This window comes from Ammospiza caudacuta, chromosome 5 (assembly GCF_027887145.1).
Source record: "Ammospiza caudacuta isolate bAmmCau1 chromosome 5, bAmmCau1.pri, whole genome shotgun sequence".
In the NCBI taxonomy this organism is placed as follows: Eukaryota; Metazoa; Chordata; class Aves; order Passeriformes; family Passerellidae; genus Ammospiza; species Ammospiza caudacuta.
This window is the reverse complement of record NC_080597.1, coordinates 10,886,808-10,901,934: the sequence shown is the minus strand read 5'-3', so window position 1 is coordinate 10,901,934 and position 15,127 is coordinate 10,886,808. Positions and strand designations below refer to the sequence as shown.

At 40.1% G+C, this 15,127-nt stretch overlaps 1 protein-coding gene across 1 annotated transcript in view; it reads right to left on the bottom strand.

Annotated features, from left to right (window-relative positions):
• Positions 1-15,127, bottom strand: part of KIAA1549 (KIAA1549 ortholog) — a 142,072-nt gene that overhangs the window by 44,020 nt on the left and 82,925 nt on the right. The window contains exons 7-9 of the mRNA XM_058805299.1: positions 10,362-10,421; positions 7,294-7,439; positions 608-785 (exon numbers count right to left, since the gene is read on the bottom strand). Coding sequence (XP_058661282.1) covers positions 608-785; positions 7,294-7,439; positions 10,362-10,421 — 384 coding nt within the window. The remainder of the gene's footprint in view (positions 1-607; positions 786-7,293; positions 7,440-10,361; positions 10,422-15,127) is intronic.

Genomic DNA, 15,127 nt, shown 5'->3' with positions numbered 1-15,127 from the left:
AGACCTGGCTGCAACCATCAGCTCAGAGAGGTGAAACAGCACGGCACAGCTCACTGCAAGGCTGCTAAAATTCACTTCCTCAGCAGTGTCAAAGCTGCAGCGCCCCAAAAACAAAGCACTGCAACAGTGGGCACCATGCAGTGCCATAACCTCCCAGGTAAAGCCACCCCTCCTGTTTGCCTTTGCTGGCACTGGAGGGGATGGGACAGGGCTTGGCAGGGGTATAGGGATGGCACAGGGCTGTGCAGTGGTGTGAGGATGGGACAGGGCTTGGCAGTGGTGTAGGGATGGCACAGGGCTTGCCAGTGGAGGGATGGGACAGGGCTTGGCAGAGGTGTGGGGATGGCACAGGGCTGTGCAGAGGTGTGGGGATGGCACAGGGCTTGGCAGTGGTGTGGGAATGGCACAGGGCTCGACAGTGGCATGGATGGGACAGCTTGGCAGAGGTGTGGATGGCACAGGGCTGTGCAGAGGTGTGGGGATGGCACAGGGCTGTGCAGTGGTGTGGGGATGGCACAGGGCTGTGCAGAGGTGTGGGGATGGCACAGGGCTCGACAGTGGCATGGATGGGACAGCTTGGCAGAGGTGTGGATGGCACAGGGCTTACGCTGTGCAACGCTGCCCTCGATGCGGTACCCAAGGATGATGGCAGCCCGCTGGATGTCCACTCTGTTCATCAGGTCTGAGCACTTCAGAGCACTCAGCCTCTCCCCATCTTGGTCCTCCACGAAGTAGATCAGCTCCACGGGGTTATCAACACCAACTAAGCGTGACACGTTCACAATCTGGAAAGAAATTGCAAAGCTGTTACATTTTAAGTTGTATTTATTTGGAGCTCCCTTACATTTTGTGTTAAGAGTTCATACTCTCTCTCCTCTGTTGTAACTCAAAGAAAAATTTCCAGAGAAGTTATGTTTCAATTTCAAGATCCCTTATAAAATACATTTTTATGGCTAACCTTTCCTTTTTTTCCCCCCATACTTGTATCATAAAAATGTACACATCTGGTAAGTAAGAGAACTGCTGTCACTCTAAAGATGCCAACGCTGTGCCACTCTGGAAGCCTCTACTGCCTTTAGCAATGGTTGGTTAGAAGAAGTGTGACTGCATTTTTCCCTTCTCTAAATGCCTAGTCTAACTTTGATTTGTTATTCATAACACACACACCTCTTTGCTCCAGTTTTTCTAAATGTTAAGCAGCTACACAGATGAATATTCTGTTAGCATCAAATAAAACTGTTTGCTCTGTTTCAACATAAGCACTTGCACAATCACCTTCATCCTGCACACAGCTCCCCTTGGCATCTACCCTTCTTCAGGAAGGAATGTATTGAAAGCTGTGGGAAGGAATTCTTCCTACCTACATCTAAAGACATTAATAACCAAAAGAATGCATGCTATGAGGAAGCCCTGTAGATACTCTTAAACCATCAAACATCTACATTGCATATGAAACTTTGAATTCCTGTAAAATTACATCTTTTTATGTAACAACTGTCCTCTGTTTAACCATTTACCATGTAATGGTGAGCTCAAACTAGAATTAGGACAACAAACAGTAGGAGATATTCTGTCATGACTTTTTAAAAAGAGATTGAAGGGCTCTGGAAGGAATTGACATAAATAGAGCAATGTATTTTGCTTCCTTCAGAATTATCCTTCGCTATAAAGTACATATTTAATAAATTATAATCTCAGAAAATGCCCACAGGCCTTAAGTAAAGCAAACATACACATGTTTGCATGTGAGGCTTACAAAAGCAAATCTTTATATTGTTTTCTTTCCTAGCTTCCAACTAGACAAATAACGTTGAAAGAAAGAAGTACAACAGGAATGATGTTCTGGTTTTGGGGAACAGCAACTCAACACATCCTAAAAAAGCAATTCCCAGGAATGGCAACAGCAATATATATATATATATATATGTATATATATATATATGTATATATATATATATGTGTATATATATATATATATATATATATATATATATATATGTGTGTGTGTGTATATTTTTAAAAAAGAGGGGAGAAAAATGAAACAAGAGAAAGCACAATTGTCATAAAAATCTTCTAGGACAAATCAAGTGAAAGCAAAAAGTAATGTTCAGCGTCAGTCATATTTGATGCAAGAAACAGCACATCTACAAATAGAGCAGAAAAATAGTGCAGATCTCTGAAATGCAGCAAGAACTGCTAACAGGACCCATTAAATGATGCTGCTGCTTACCTGAACACTATTCCCTCTTCTACCAGCTAAGGGAAAACAAATACCTGACTGAAGGTGATAAAAGAGCATCAATAAATGAGGCTACAACACACATACCTGGCAGCTGTAAAGCTAAATCTGGCTTCATTGACCTCAAATATACAACTATACAAATATACAATTGGTTAACAAATGCCCACAGCTTTATGTTATATTACATCTGCACAGCTTGGTCTTCAGTGCACAGAGCAGCAGAGTGTACAGACTGGTATCTGCTCCCAGCACAGATGAAACCTTCCCAAGCAGCACCTAACTCACATGGAGGGTGAGGGAGCTGAAAGGCCATGTGGGACTGAAAATCAATGGGTTCTTTGATTTAATTTTATGAAGCTCCTCTGTGCATAGCCAGAGAATCACAGAAAATGAGAAAATTCTTTAACGGAGCTGTCATATATTTTACAGTCTGTGAAGAATCCAAGGAGTGTAACTATGTGTATTGCACACATCATGGTAACCAAGCTGCCTGTGTGGGTTAACAAAGGAACTTCTCCACAGCTGCCTTTAGAAAAGGCAGAGGGTAAGAAGGACAAGATTTCATGCAAGTTGCAATGGAAACTGGACAAATTTTAACACAGAATTAAACAACAGCACTTGGCTCCCTATGCTGAGGAACAGGGATGAGTGAGAACAGTGAGAGTGGAGACAGGAAGAAGGAGCTGGAGGTATTTCAGCACAGTACAGAGAACAGGGGAACAAGCACAAAAAAGTTCAGTGGAGGTGCAGGATAGGGCTGATAAACTAAGGTCACTATTTTAAGGTAAATTTTATCTGAAATAATTTCTTCTGAATATACAATATTTTATGACTGCTCACACCATACAGAGAGAGAAGCTTCATAGAGAGAAGCTGCAGACAAAATTTCAAAACCATGGGGACAGTGTTATGGATTTCTAGTCTGGGAATGCTGATGACTAGCAGGGTAGTCTGGAAGCAGATACAAGACAATTAGATTTGTACATAAACCCAGTACCTGTGACAATAGCAGTACCTCAGTTTTCATCTAAATTTTACTTATTGATTTTTGCAACTAGCCTCTGAGTTTGCTGAAACACAGGAAATGGCACACTGGGCCTGAACTCTTTTAAATCTGCTAATGGTTTTGAGGCACACAGTCACTGTGCCTGTCTGTTACAGAGTTTCTGGATTTTAAGTTTTGTGACACATGGTTCCAAATTACACTCTTTGTGCAGCTTCAGACTGCTTTAGTCTCTGTCCTTGAGAATGATAAGAATGCAAGCAGAGACAAACAGTATTTGCCAGGCATCCAGCAAAGCAGCTCATATGTAAGGAAGCACTTAAGCACTTCACATTTATACTTTGGCAGTGAGAGATGACACAGGGAGAGAAGAGATAGAAGAATTTTAAATGCAGGAGGCAGAATGTTGGGGGGAACAAAAAATAAGAAAAGACTAATTCAACTCCTGTGTACATAAATGATACCATCTTTGTTGATACTAGATGTTCATTTAACCTCCACAGAGGAAAGGTTTAACTGTGTTCAGGTGTCAGTAAATTTAATTTAAAAAGTGTTTTCAAGTGAATATCATAGGTCAGTGAACAGAGTTGCCTTGGTAACAAAATCTAGTTGGTAATTTCAGGCACAGAAATACAAGTGTGGGGAAGCTTCCAAGGCATTCTCAGAGTCCTGGGCAGTCAGAGGGATGTCCTGGTCAGGAATCCAGGAAGGAGCAAGGAAGCCCTGGTGAGCTGTTTCAGGGTCTGGAAGGCTGAGCACCACTGTGAAACAAGCAGATATGCACATACAACCTCCAGTGCTCCTGCAGGAGGATTATTTCCCTTTCTTTCCTTCCTTCATCATACTGGGAAAAAAATAAACAAAAAAGATCCTCTTTCTGTCTTATTAAGAGTAGGGTTTTAGTGTCTGGGCACTTAATTCAAGCAGTGCTGTGGTCAGCACACAGAGGTACAAGCAGGCTGTGAGCAACCTGACAAGAGGGGTCAGTTGCTGACTGGGCCGGCTGCTGGAGGGGCCAAAAGCCTCAGAGGAAAAGGTGAAGCAGCAGCAGTCCCCAAAGGCTTCACTTATCAACCTAAAAACTCATAGCAAGACTTCATTTATAAACCTAAAAACTCACAGCAAGACAGGCTTTCCTCAGCCAGGAGAGACACACAAGCTGTCAGCAGAAAAACACGAGAATGAATTTTTGCCTTAATGAAAAGCTCAATTCAGTCACTGCATTTTCTCATAAGCTGCTACTTCTCACACACACTGCAAATAAAATGCTGCCTAGCATGTTCTTTAAATCAGAACATTCCTCTTTGTTTAATTTACTAGGATCAGCTTTTCACTTTCTATTAGGTTCAAAGGACCAAGCATGTTGAAATAAAAGAAAATTAATTGTTTTTTATTACCTGCTGCTGTGTTTTTAAACTACAATTAAGCCCTAAAAAATGTAATGAGAATTATTACAGTAAACTATAATATAATAAAATATACATTGTAGATATTAAAATATAAATATGGCACAGGTCTCTGCAGATGCAATGCAAGCCACAGTAAGCATGTGCCTTCAAATTTGCAGCAACAGAAGATGCACATTGAAAATATGTAAGACCTACTCTGTGAAACATTAATACAATGTCACAGAAAAATCAGTGGAACTATCAGAAGTACAAAAACCAGGTGTGAGGCTTCAGAGGGGTTTTTGTACATAATGGTACAGACTTTTTTCTTTTTTTATCATGGAGTGCCACCTGTTAACAGCACAGACAGTGAAACAGGAGGGGAAAGCCTGCTATTTGGGTACCCTCCAAAGCTCTTCTTCAGAGTGCCCAGGCTTAAAGCATCATTTTTCACATTCTTAGGCACTAACACATGCCTTCAGAAATGAAATCTAAACCTCAAAAGGTATCACTTCTATTTCCTGAGCACGTGAAAGGAAACTAATATGCCTGCAGTAACATTCACAAATAATTGCTTCACCTCTTGACCTGCAGTCTTGATTTTCCACAGAGCTTAGAAATGTCACATTTCAATACACTATAAATACATTTCACCTCAGGAAAAACTCCAGTCTGGAAGGTCACAAGGCAAGTGAAATGTGAGTCCAGTCTTTAAGGGATATATAAACATGTTCTGTCAAAACTGTGCAACACTTTTGGTGCTGGCAGTTTTTTTTTTTATTTTCACTTCTTTGTGCTCCACTATCATAGCAGTCACTGAATTGTGTGCAAGAAATACGTATGGGAAAATGTGAATGTAGAGCACAAGAAATATTAGCTCTCCCAGAAGATACAAACACAGCTTATAAACTTGGCTAAGAGGAACAGAATTAACAGCAGTAAAAGGTTTATGGCAGATATCTATGGACAAGATCCTCAGCTAACAGGGGAACATCCTGGAAAGGAACTATCCTTCAGTCTGGAGCTCACCATCACTGCAGCTGCACACCACAGCCTTTCAGGCTGTCTTACCTGCCTGAACATCCTGCCAAGGCAGTACCAAGGAGCTGTGGCACCTGCAGGTACCTGCTGTTGTGAGCACACCCAGCACACACACTTCACTGCAAGGTTTCTCTTGAGCCTCCCTCTGTCCCAATCTCCTTTGTTCAGCTCTAACCCTACCTGGAAGGGTGGGCTGGGAGCACCTGGAGAAGCCCTGTGATGTTAAGATGTGCTGACTGTAATGAACAGAACCCTCCTCTGCCCAAAGCCAGCAGTTGGCAGGCTCTTTGCACTAATTAAGTGGCATAAATGAGCAGCATTGCTGTCTGCAACACGAGCTGCAGACCTCATCTTATGTCCCAGTACATAACACAAAGTCAAAAGAAAAAAATGCTGTATTTTCACTTTCCAAAATACCACTCCTTATCGAAAAAGGATGTGCCCATAATTTTGTGCATGAGAAAAAATAAACTACCTGAGCTTTATTGTGCAAAGTCATAAAATTGTAATCTAAACATACACGTTTTATAGGCTGTGGTGTCTTCACTAGCAACATAAGGAATATTTGTTTAATTTATATGCAAAAGGAGGACAAAGGCATAATGAACAAAGTGCAGTAAGAGGTGCTGGGAATAGGAGATTTGAAGCAGACACCTATTAGCAGCAATTCAAAGCTGTACAGAAGAAAAATAAAATAAAATCTCTATTACTGAAACAGATGTTTTTGAGACAGGAAAGCAGAAGTAAAAATATCCCAACATCTGGAAATTTAAGTGGTAGCAAAAACCATAGGATTAAATTAAATAAAGGCAATAGGTCTGAAATGCAAAAAGGGCATGTGGGAGGTAAACCAACTGTCAATGAATTAGCTGGAAATGGTAATTTTTAAGAAGATGAGCCATTAAAAAAGTACTTTGGCTTTCAGACTGTTGAACTGACTAGAAAGAACACATCAGAATTTAAAACTTTAAATTAAATAGCAAAGTCTTCTTGGACTTAATGTGAATAAATCCACCTGTGACTCTAAAACTCTAAAGCAGCACTGGAATTCAGATAACAGAAGTTGCTATGTGAGCAAAATTTGGTATGAATAATCATTTTTACCTGAAATCCAATCCTGTGACCACGAGTACTGTGACAAGTAAGAAGTTAAGGGGTAGAATGTACTACTTTACTGCTGCACCAAGCCACACAACTCTATTTTGTATTTCAACACCACTGCCAAAACATCAGAGAGCTGTGAAGTAGCTGTCCCAGGAGACAAATGTTTTTCAGATTATCATCCTGTCTCCTTTTGCTAGGCACATCATGAAAGCCAAACAAGATAGGACATTTTTAAAATAAGACGTTGGTAAAACAATTTTCACTGTTGTTTCTATGAAGCCATCAAAAGTTTTTAGTAATCAGTTATTTGCATTTGTTATGTTTAGCTTAAAAGACATATGTGGTGCTTGAAAGAAGTCCCATATTTTAGGTGCAAAACACAAGTATCACCAACTAGCTAAAGGTGACGCACGCTTTTGAGTTACATTTCTCAACTCAAAACCTGAAAGCTTTGTTAACACTCATGTTAAATGATCCAATAATTTATTATGCTTTATTTTTCACCCTCTTAGTACCTGCACAATGTTGGTGCCTGCAAAGCTGGCCCGTCTCCAGATCCTGCCTCTGAGCAAAGCCTCGTTGAAGAGGTGAGCGAGTTTGCGCTCCATCTCAGCCCGGAACACTTCCTCCTGAACCCGCTGGTCAACCACACCCAGGAGAACTGCACGGCACAGAAAACAGCCCAGGAAAGCACATTCATTAGTAAAACTTCTCAGCTTCTTCTCCACAACTTCAATTGCAAGCTCTGAGTCGCCCTGGGACAGCTCAGGAATAATCCGAGAGCGCCTTTATTTAAATGGGAATTCTGACCTGTTCAGGTGGAGGTTACTTGCTGGAAAAGGGAGACATTTAGTAGGAAAAAGTCAAAATAAATAATTTTGTGGGAAAAAAAATTCAGGCAGAGGATTTCTTTGGAACGTTAACCGACCCAGGATAATTAGGAAACTATTTCAATTCTAAAAATGCATAAAATCATGAGCATCCAATGAATTTTTAAAAACTGCTAAAAGAGAAAAAACTTAGAATCGTCTGTTTCAACTAATTGCAGTCAAAAGTGTTGTGTTGGAGATGTACCAACACTGGTGTGCCAACTTGGAGCTGGGGAGGGCAAGGATACCCTGGGCAGCTAATGCTGAGAGGAATTCCTGAAGGAAGAGGAAAAAAAAGCATGGACTTTTACTAGCAAGATGGCATCCAGTTAGAGAAATGTGGAGTGAATTTTTTTCCCCCAAAATAAGTAATTTGAGGGGGGAAAAAAATTCAGCCAGAGGATTTTTTTGGAACTTTAACCAGGCTAGACAGACCCAGGATAATAAGGCAACTATTTCAATTCTAAAAATGCATAAAATCATGAGCATCCAATGAATTTTTAAAAACTACTAAAAGAGAAAACTTAGTCTAAATAGTCTCCTTCAATTAATTGCAGTCAAAAGTGTTGTGTTGGAGATGTACCAACACTTGTGTACCCAGCTGGAGCTGGGGAGGGCAGGGGTTCAGAGTCCTGGAGAAAAAGTAGAACACCAGCACAGGAATGAAGCTGTGTATTCAAGTGCAACTTGCCCAGATAAGATTAACAAGTATGACAATCACAGCATAAAAAAATGGTTTGCAGCTCTGCTCACTTGGCAACCAGGTACCCTGGGTCACTGGGGCAGCTAATGCTGAGAGGAATCCCTGAAGGAAGATGAAAAAAAGGGTGGACTTTTACTAGCAAGATGGCATCCAGTTGGAGAAATGTGGAGTGAATGGAGCAGTAATCATTCAAATGATCCAACTGAACAACCCTCCAGGACAGCAAACCAGCTCACTGCTGACTGCATCAAATAAATTCAGTTTTAATTCTCCTCCACTAAAAATACATGTATTTTTAAAAATCCGCTTTTTCTGTGTTTCCACATTTATTAAGTCTAGAGGTTAATAAAAAGCCACCAGTTGGATAAAATCAATTAAATATAATTTTAATTTTTTTTAGATTTTTAAACCAAATCTATTAAAGCCACGTTTTCAATTTGAAGCTTTCACTGCAGATATCAGAAAAAGGAAACATTTTCATGATTTGTCACTGAGATCAACAGTATCTGTCTTCTAAATTCAATCACAGACTAAGTAACTCAGAATTAAATAGCAAAACAGACAGTGACCTAAGGCTATTATATACACCAAGCAGAAAACTGTTCTTGCCTGTGTATTGGATTTCAGTATCAATAAATTATGTTTAATAGCATGAATTGTATTCTACAACAGAGGGAGAGTATATCCCAGCTTTTTATGACTAGTGGGATACATGCACATATATCTGGGTAATTTGATATTAAAAAATCTTTACATGCATGGATTCTATCATTTTCCCATGTCATGATTCATTACCCTTAAAATACAAAACACTGACTGAAAGCAATGACTCAGCCAAAGTCTACCAGCTCTTCCCAGAATCCTGCAAGAACTGAGACTACAAAAAATTCCTCTGCAGAAAAAAAAAAAAAGTTGCTGCAATTGGCTTTCAAAATCTTACAGGCAGAAGTTTATCAAAACCCAAGGGAATGTGATTTCAGAGCTGGAAGAACCCATTTTTTACTGCAGGAGCTAAGGGAATTTTCAGCAGCAATGGACAAACCTAAGGCTGAGCAAGAGAGGGAGCAGGTGGAGTCAAAAAAGCCAACACAAATCTCTGAGGAAGGATGCCACTGGTTATGAGACACACACAGGAGATTATCCCACATCACTGAGCATTATCTGAAATTCTAAATCTTTCTTCTCTGAAACAAACCACTTGGGCATCAGAAATTGAGGTGCAATTTGCTCTCCTGCTTAAAGAGTGAAGTGGTGACTGGTGGGAGGAGACAGGGAAACCTGGAAAAAAGAGCAGGTCTATACAACAGGTGAACTAGAGGTGATAAAAGTTGTAGGAATACAAGAGAGTATCCAATGGGGCACCTGCACCCTGAGAACATGTTTGGAAGGCAAAGCCTCCTCACCAGTCAGGCTTAAAAACACCAGGTAAGACCTACAGCAGGAAGGCAACCTCAACAGCCTCTGAGCACCTAAATGTGACAGCTCAAGCATATTTGTAAATTACAGAATAAAACACTCAGAAGACTTTGGTGGGAGGGATCTTCTGTGAACGAATCAGAAGAGATCAATGAAACTCTTTCAGGTACTCAGAATTCATCTATTTTCACTCTGTTTTATTCTGGGCATGTTTTGGTAGAAAGTGTCACACAAATACAATTTTAATTTTCACTTAAAATAGGCACCTAAAAATCAATGTGGCATATTGACAACATGCAGAGTAGATACTTTATGCCTGACAGTCTGAGCTGTTTCACTAAGAATGAACTGCCTTATAGACAAAAAGTGCTTTGTGTGCATTATCAAGGAATTTCAGTAGTTAATTCTAGACCAGGGATTTATATTTCCCAAATATTCCAGGTCACTGGGCCTTTGGTTTTAGAATTTATTCGGCTCAGACATGTTATTACCTCATAAAAATGCAGCACCCCTAAGCTATCGATATTTATGCAGGCTAGTTATCCCACTACCAAAACTAATTGCACTTTTACTTACTCACAGAGACCATACATACCTGTTCTCACCCAGGAAGACTTCATCAACTGGGACACATTAAGCTTAGGATAATGAAAGGCTGAAGAAAAAACAGAATGGAAGAAAAACATCCTTAAGAACAGTTTTCTAAACAACATACACAAAACCAGAAGCCACTACATAATTTATACTGTCAGCAAGCATCTTATTTACACAGGTGCATTTCTGCTCCCGAGGCTATGCAGACACAATGGCAAGGGAAGTGCTCCCAATGTACACTGCTGAGTTTGTCTCTAACAAAAAGAAGCTAAGTGAAACAGTCAGATTTATTACATGAAAGACTCCAAGCTGCTGCACCGGGGTCATTGCTCCCAGGAATTTAAAAGCTCACTGCCTGAGCTGTGACTCTCACTGAGCTAGCTGCAGGATCAGACTCACTCAAAGGGCAGTGAGGCAACTCCTGAGTGTCTCAGGATGAAAATAAGACCTTCTCTGAGGCAGAAACTACAAGGAAACAATAAATGTAAAGCAGAGAACTAAACGTGTATGGTTTGTGCTCCAGACTTGTGCAGTTCTATTTACAAAACCCACAAATAACCACATGTAGAAACACTGCTCTTGACAAACCTCATGGCTTTTCTCCTTGGCTTGGTGGCTCCAAGTTTTCCTAATTTCTCAATTTTTCAAAAAAAAAAAAAAAAAAAAAGCTCTGCTTTAGAGGGAAATCCTTGCCCCAGTAAGGAAAACAGTCTATTTCTACTGACTTCAGTATAGATAAGATTTTTCCCAAGGTTTCCACTGGAGAGCAGTAAAGACATGTTGGGAAAGAAGTGAACATGGGGGCTGGGCCAACAGTTTCCTCAAGGGAAGTCTTAAGCTTCACTATGGCAATAAGGAAAAGGAATGGTCTTAACTTTCTCAAAATATTTAATCCAGATGCAGCTTGCTAAGCATTTTACAAAGGTTAATTTTTAAACCATTTCATGAAGAGAAAGAACGCAGCACATAACAATTAAATGACCTGGCCCATGCTGGATCAATTTAGAATAAAGATGTCCACAGTTGTGGACTAGTTTGCCACTACTCCACATTTCAGGGAAGTAGAAAATTGAAGTTTTTCTAATTTAATGATGCAAGAATTTGTAGACAAGCCGTTCTCTGTTAGTGTACCAAAAATCTGATTCTTTTGCCCATTAAAAAGCTTAGGAATTTTTTTTGTTAAGGTAAAAGTAAAAGAATCATTAGTTACATTTTACCTTTTATTTTCACAGATTTATAATTAACTCGTATTGGAAGAAAAAAATTAAAGAAAATTTGGTTATTCCACCTTTATTTCAGCAATAGCACCACTAGCTTCAAGATGACCACCTGGCTGGTACTCTGTGACTTACTATTCAGAAGGGTGCTGGAACATGGTCCTTTTTTTCTGAACAGGAAACACTGGCCCTCTATGCAAGTGACCACAATGCATTAAATTTCCAAAACTCTCAGACAAGCAAAAAGCACCTCAGAGTCCATTTAAACACACCCATTTATTTCTGGCATCCTGCTCCTCGATTCTTCTGATTGTAGCTTTTAGATTGAAATTCTATTTACTCTAGTCATGAAATTGTTTACTTCAATTTAGAGATGGAAGCTGAACAAAAAAAGCATAAACTGAACTGAAAACTGATTCTGTTGTTTTCCAATGCATGGAAAGAGCACGATAAGGAAATCAAAAACCTTCCAGTGACCATAATGCTTTGACTCCTAGCAATTTTGAGTTTTTTCTTCTTTTACCCAAAATCGTGTTTCACTTCAATACTTACTGTGCTCTTCACACTTTTTCTAATTAGTACTTGAAAATTATTTAATTCATGCAAATTGCTGGGTGACTATTCATTTAAACTTTCCATGGAATTAATGCAACTTAAAAATAAACCAACTTGAGCAGAAAATCTTGACATTGAAAAGGAAGATGTGCTGCTGTGATCATTGCCAGCTAAGACTAGGTTCTAAAACCTGACAAAGAATGCTGAAAACTGTCAGAAGTCAGCCAATCCAGGTTCCAATTCTTATACTACAGGTCACTGTAGTGTCTCACTGACACACAGACCTTGGGCTCATCTGGAGTCTCAGCACTGCAGTAAGATCAAATTTACAAGAGTTCTGATGTCCTCTGAACTAACAATTACAAACAGCACTGACTGATTGTTATTCTGAGAGGGAAGCTGGATAGACAAAATGCAATTATTAGCTAGATTGCAGCTGGTCTGCTAATGACTCTGGCTGCATTAATGAAGTAGATGCTGGCATCATTAGAAGATGCTAACAGGGAGCCCTGGAGCACCATACCGTGTAACAGCATCAATTTGGGGCTGAATGAAAAGGGAAAGGGTCACCTGCTCCCCAGAGACCTACTAAGAGCAGTCTAAGGCACACCACTCAGGCAGTGTGGCCATTGCCAGATGCTGTTAGGATCTCTCTCTCTTACAGATGTGTGGGACCATGCAGGACAGATCTGGTGTCATGCTGATCATTCTTATTTCTGATCAATGGAGAACTGTAGTAGAAAGCGTGGAGGGAATGCAGTATTTGAAATGAGAAGGCATTAAATGAAAAATAAGATTCCATGCAGATACTGGGGTGTGGGCAATAGCAACACACTGCGTCTGTTTAAAACCTGATCCAAAATCCACCCAGAAAAAACTGCCAAATATTTTGCAGTCCTTGGACCATATCATACAATTTTATATTTATCCTATTGGCCTTGCAACATCTCCAAGACAGCCAAAATAGATGACATGCATCAAAGTGCTACTTACAACTAAAAATTATCAAGTCCCAAGGCAACTCTCTCTACTCTCTCTACTCTCTTAGGACTTGAAGTCCTAAGAAAAACAAAGAACTTTAGTCACGGTAAGTTCATGAAGGCAAATATTGCCATCTACTCCACAGCTAGCCTTTACCTGTCCACCAAGAAATCTGCTAGCCATAAAGAGATACTAAATATATAGTTTCCTGTTATTTTTAATGAACTAGCATCCAAACCCTGTGATTGGACTTGGTTTTCTTTCTGCTGACTTGTAGGTCATGACCATCTAAGCAATTTTCAATCTGAAACATGAGCTGTGAGGTGGACAATGAAAAATAAGCATAAGAAAGGTGTAAACTGGACATTTGAATAGAAACACATTGCTCAAGTCACCTAGAAGTCTTGTGAGGAAAGAAGGAAGTCTGGAAGTTTCCAGGTTTTGCCATTTTCACAGCCCTATTCCTGCAAAACAACTTTCACTCCTAATTCTGACTCTATGTGAGTGGGGAAAAAACTGACAAAGAATTCCTGGTGCTAACAATGGGAAGGGACAAACCACACAGTTAAAACTATAAACAGGACATATTATTTATGTGAATAAAAACCATGAGAGGACAGTGTGTGAAAGGCAATGCAAAATGAACAAGCGGCAAGGAGCAAGTACTCTCTTTGGAACAAGGCTCATATTTGGGATATTGATGTCATGGTCTCAATAATGTAGAAATGCACAAGTAGCTTTTCTTGGGTATGACCAACTTCAACCCCCAAGGTTGGGGGCTGGGCCCTGGCACTCAACTCAACCACAAATAATTTCTTCAGATGCAGCTACAAAACTTACAAGATCATGCATAGAGTCCTCAATGGAAAAAGACAAGTCACACCAAGAGTATGAATTGTTAGCATGCCTGATAAACTAAGGCACAAATGGCACAGAACAGTATGGCATGGAACATTTTATATTGACATATGAACACTAACATATATAGATGGTTTACATGTAAATATCCAACATTCCTAGAAAAAAAATCACACTGAAAGCAAAGGTTTGCATATTAATCAGCACAGACCAAAGCAGCTATATCAATCTAAGGTGTTGTAACACCTTCCCTGCTACAGCTGCTCTGTAGAGTTCAGGGCCTAGAAAACAAAAACATTTAGGCATCTCCCTGCTAAAGCAGCTTTGAGGATCTGGCTGTTGGTCACCCTCAACAGTCTCTTGAATAAGATGTTTCAGGAAGGATCTGCCCAATGCTGCCGAGCCTTGGGACAGGATTTTTGGCTCTGAATCTGAAGATCTAAAAGCCTTAGGTTTAAAATCCAGTCACAGCAGCAGTGTAAAAAACTGCAGGAACAGCTAAAAATAACTGGCTGTGGTTGTCTCACTGATAAAAAGAGTCTGAACTACATTCATCATTTCTGTGCTTGCTGACAGAAGGACCCACAGCTCTAGTAATCTGAGAAACTGTTCCCACTTTGCCAACTTACCAAATAGCACCAGAGCTGGTATTCCAAAATTAAAGCACTACTGAGACCAAACTAGACCATTTCAAACCCAAATGCGCTGTCCTACAATGGGCTCAATCTATACTAAATGTGAGCTCCTCTAACAGCAAGAAAGTCAAATTGCTGACAAGATATTCCTTAATTTAGGACACCTTATCCACCAAATCCTCATGTTTTCTACATTGCAATCTTTGGGAAGATCTCATAGTTCCTAAAAATCTTGAGCTGTCCAGTCATCCTACTTCACTTTGCTTTGTAATTGGCATGTGAGTGACCACAGGGCTCCACTGGCACTGGCATCATCCCCACTGACCAGGCACTGTACACATGCAGCTCACAAACACAGGCACAGCTCCTCACACAAATACTAAAGTAATTTCAAATTTCCTAAGTACCATCAGGAAAGGAAAACAGAATCACAGAATTGTTTGGTTTGGAAGGGACCTTAGAGGTCATCTAGTTCCAAGGCCAAGGAGAACCATGTACATTCATCTTGAACAGGAATGTCT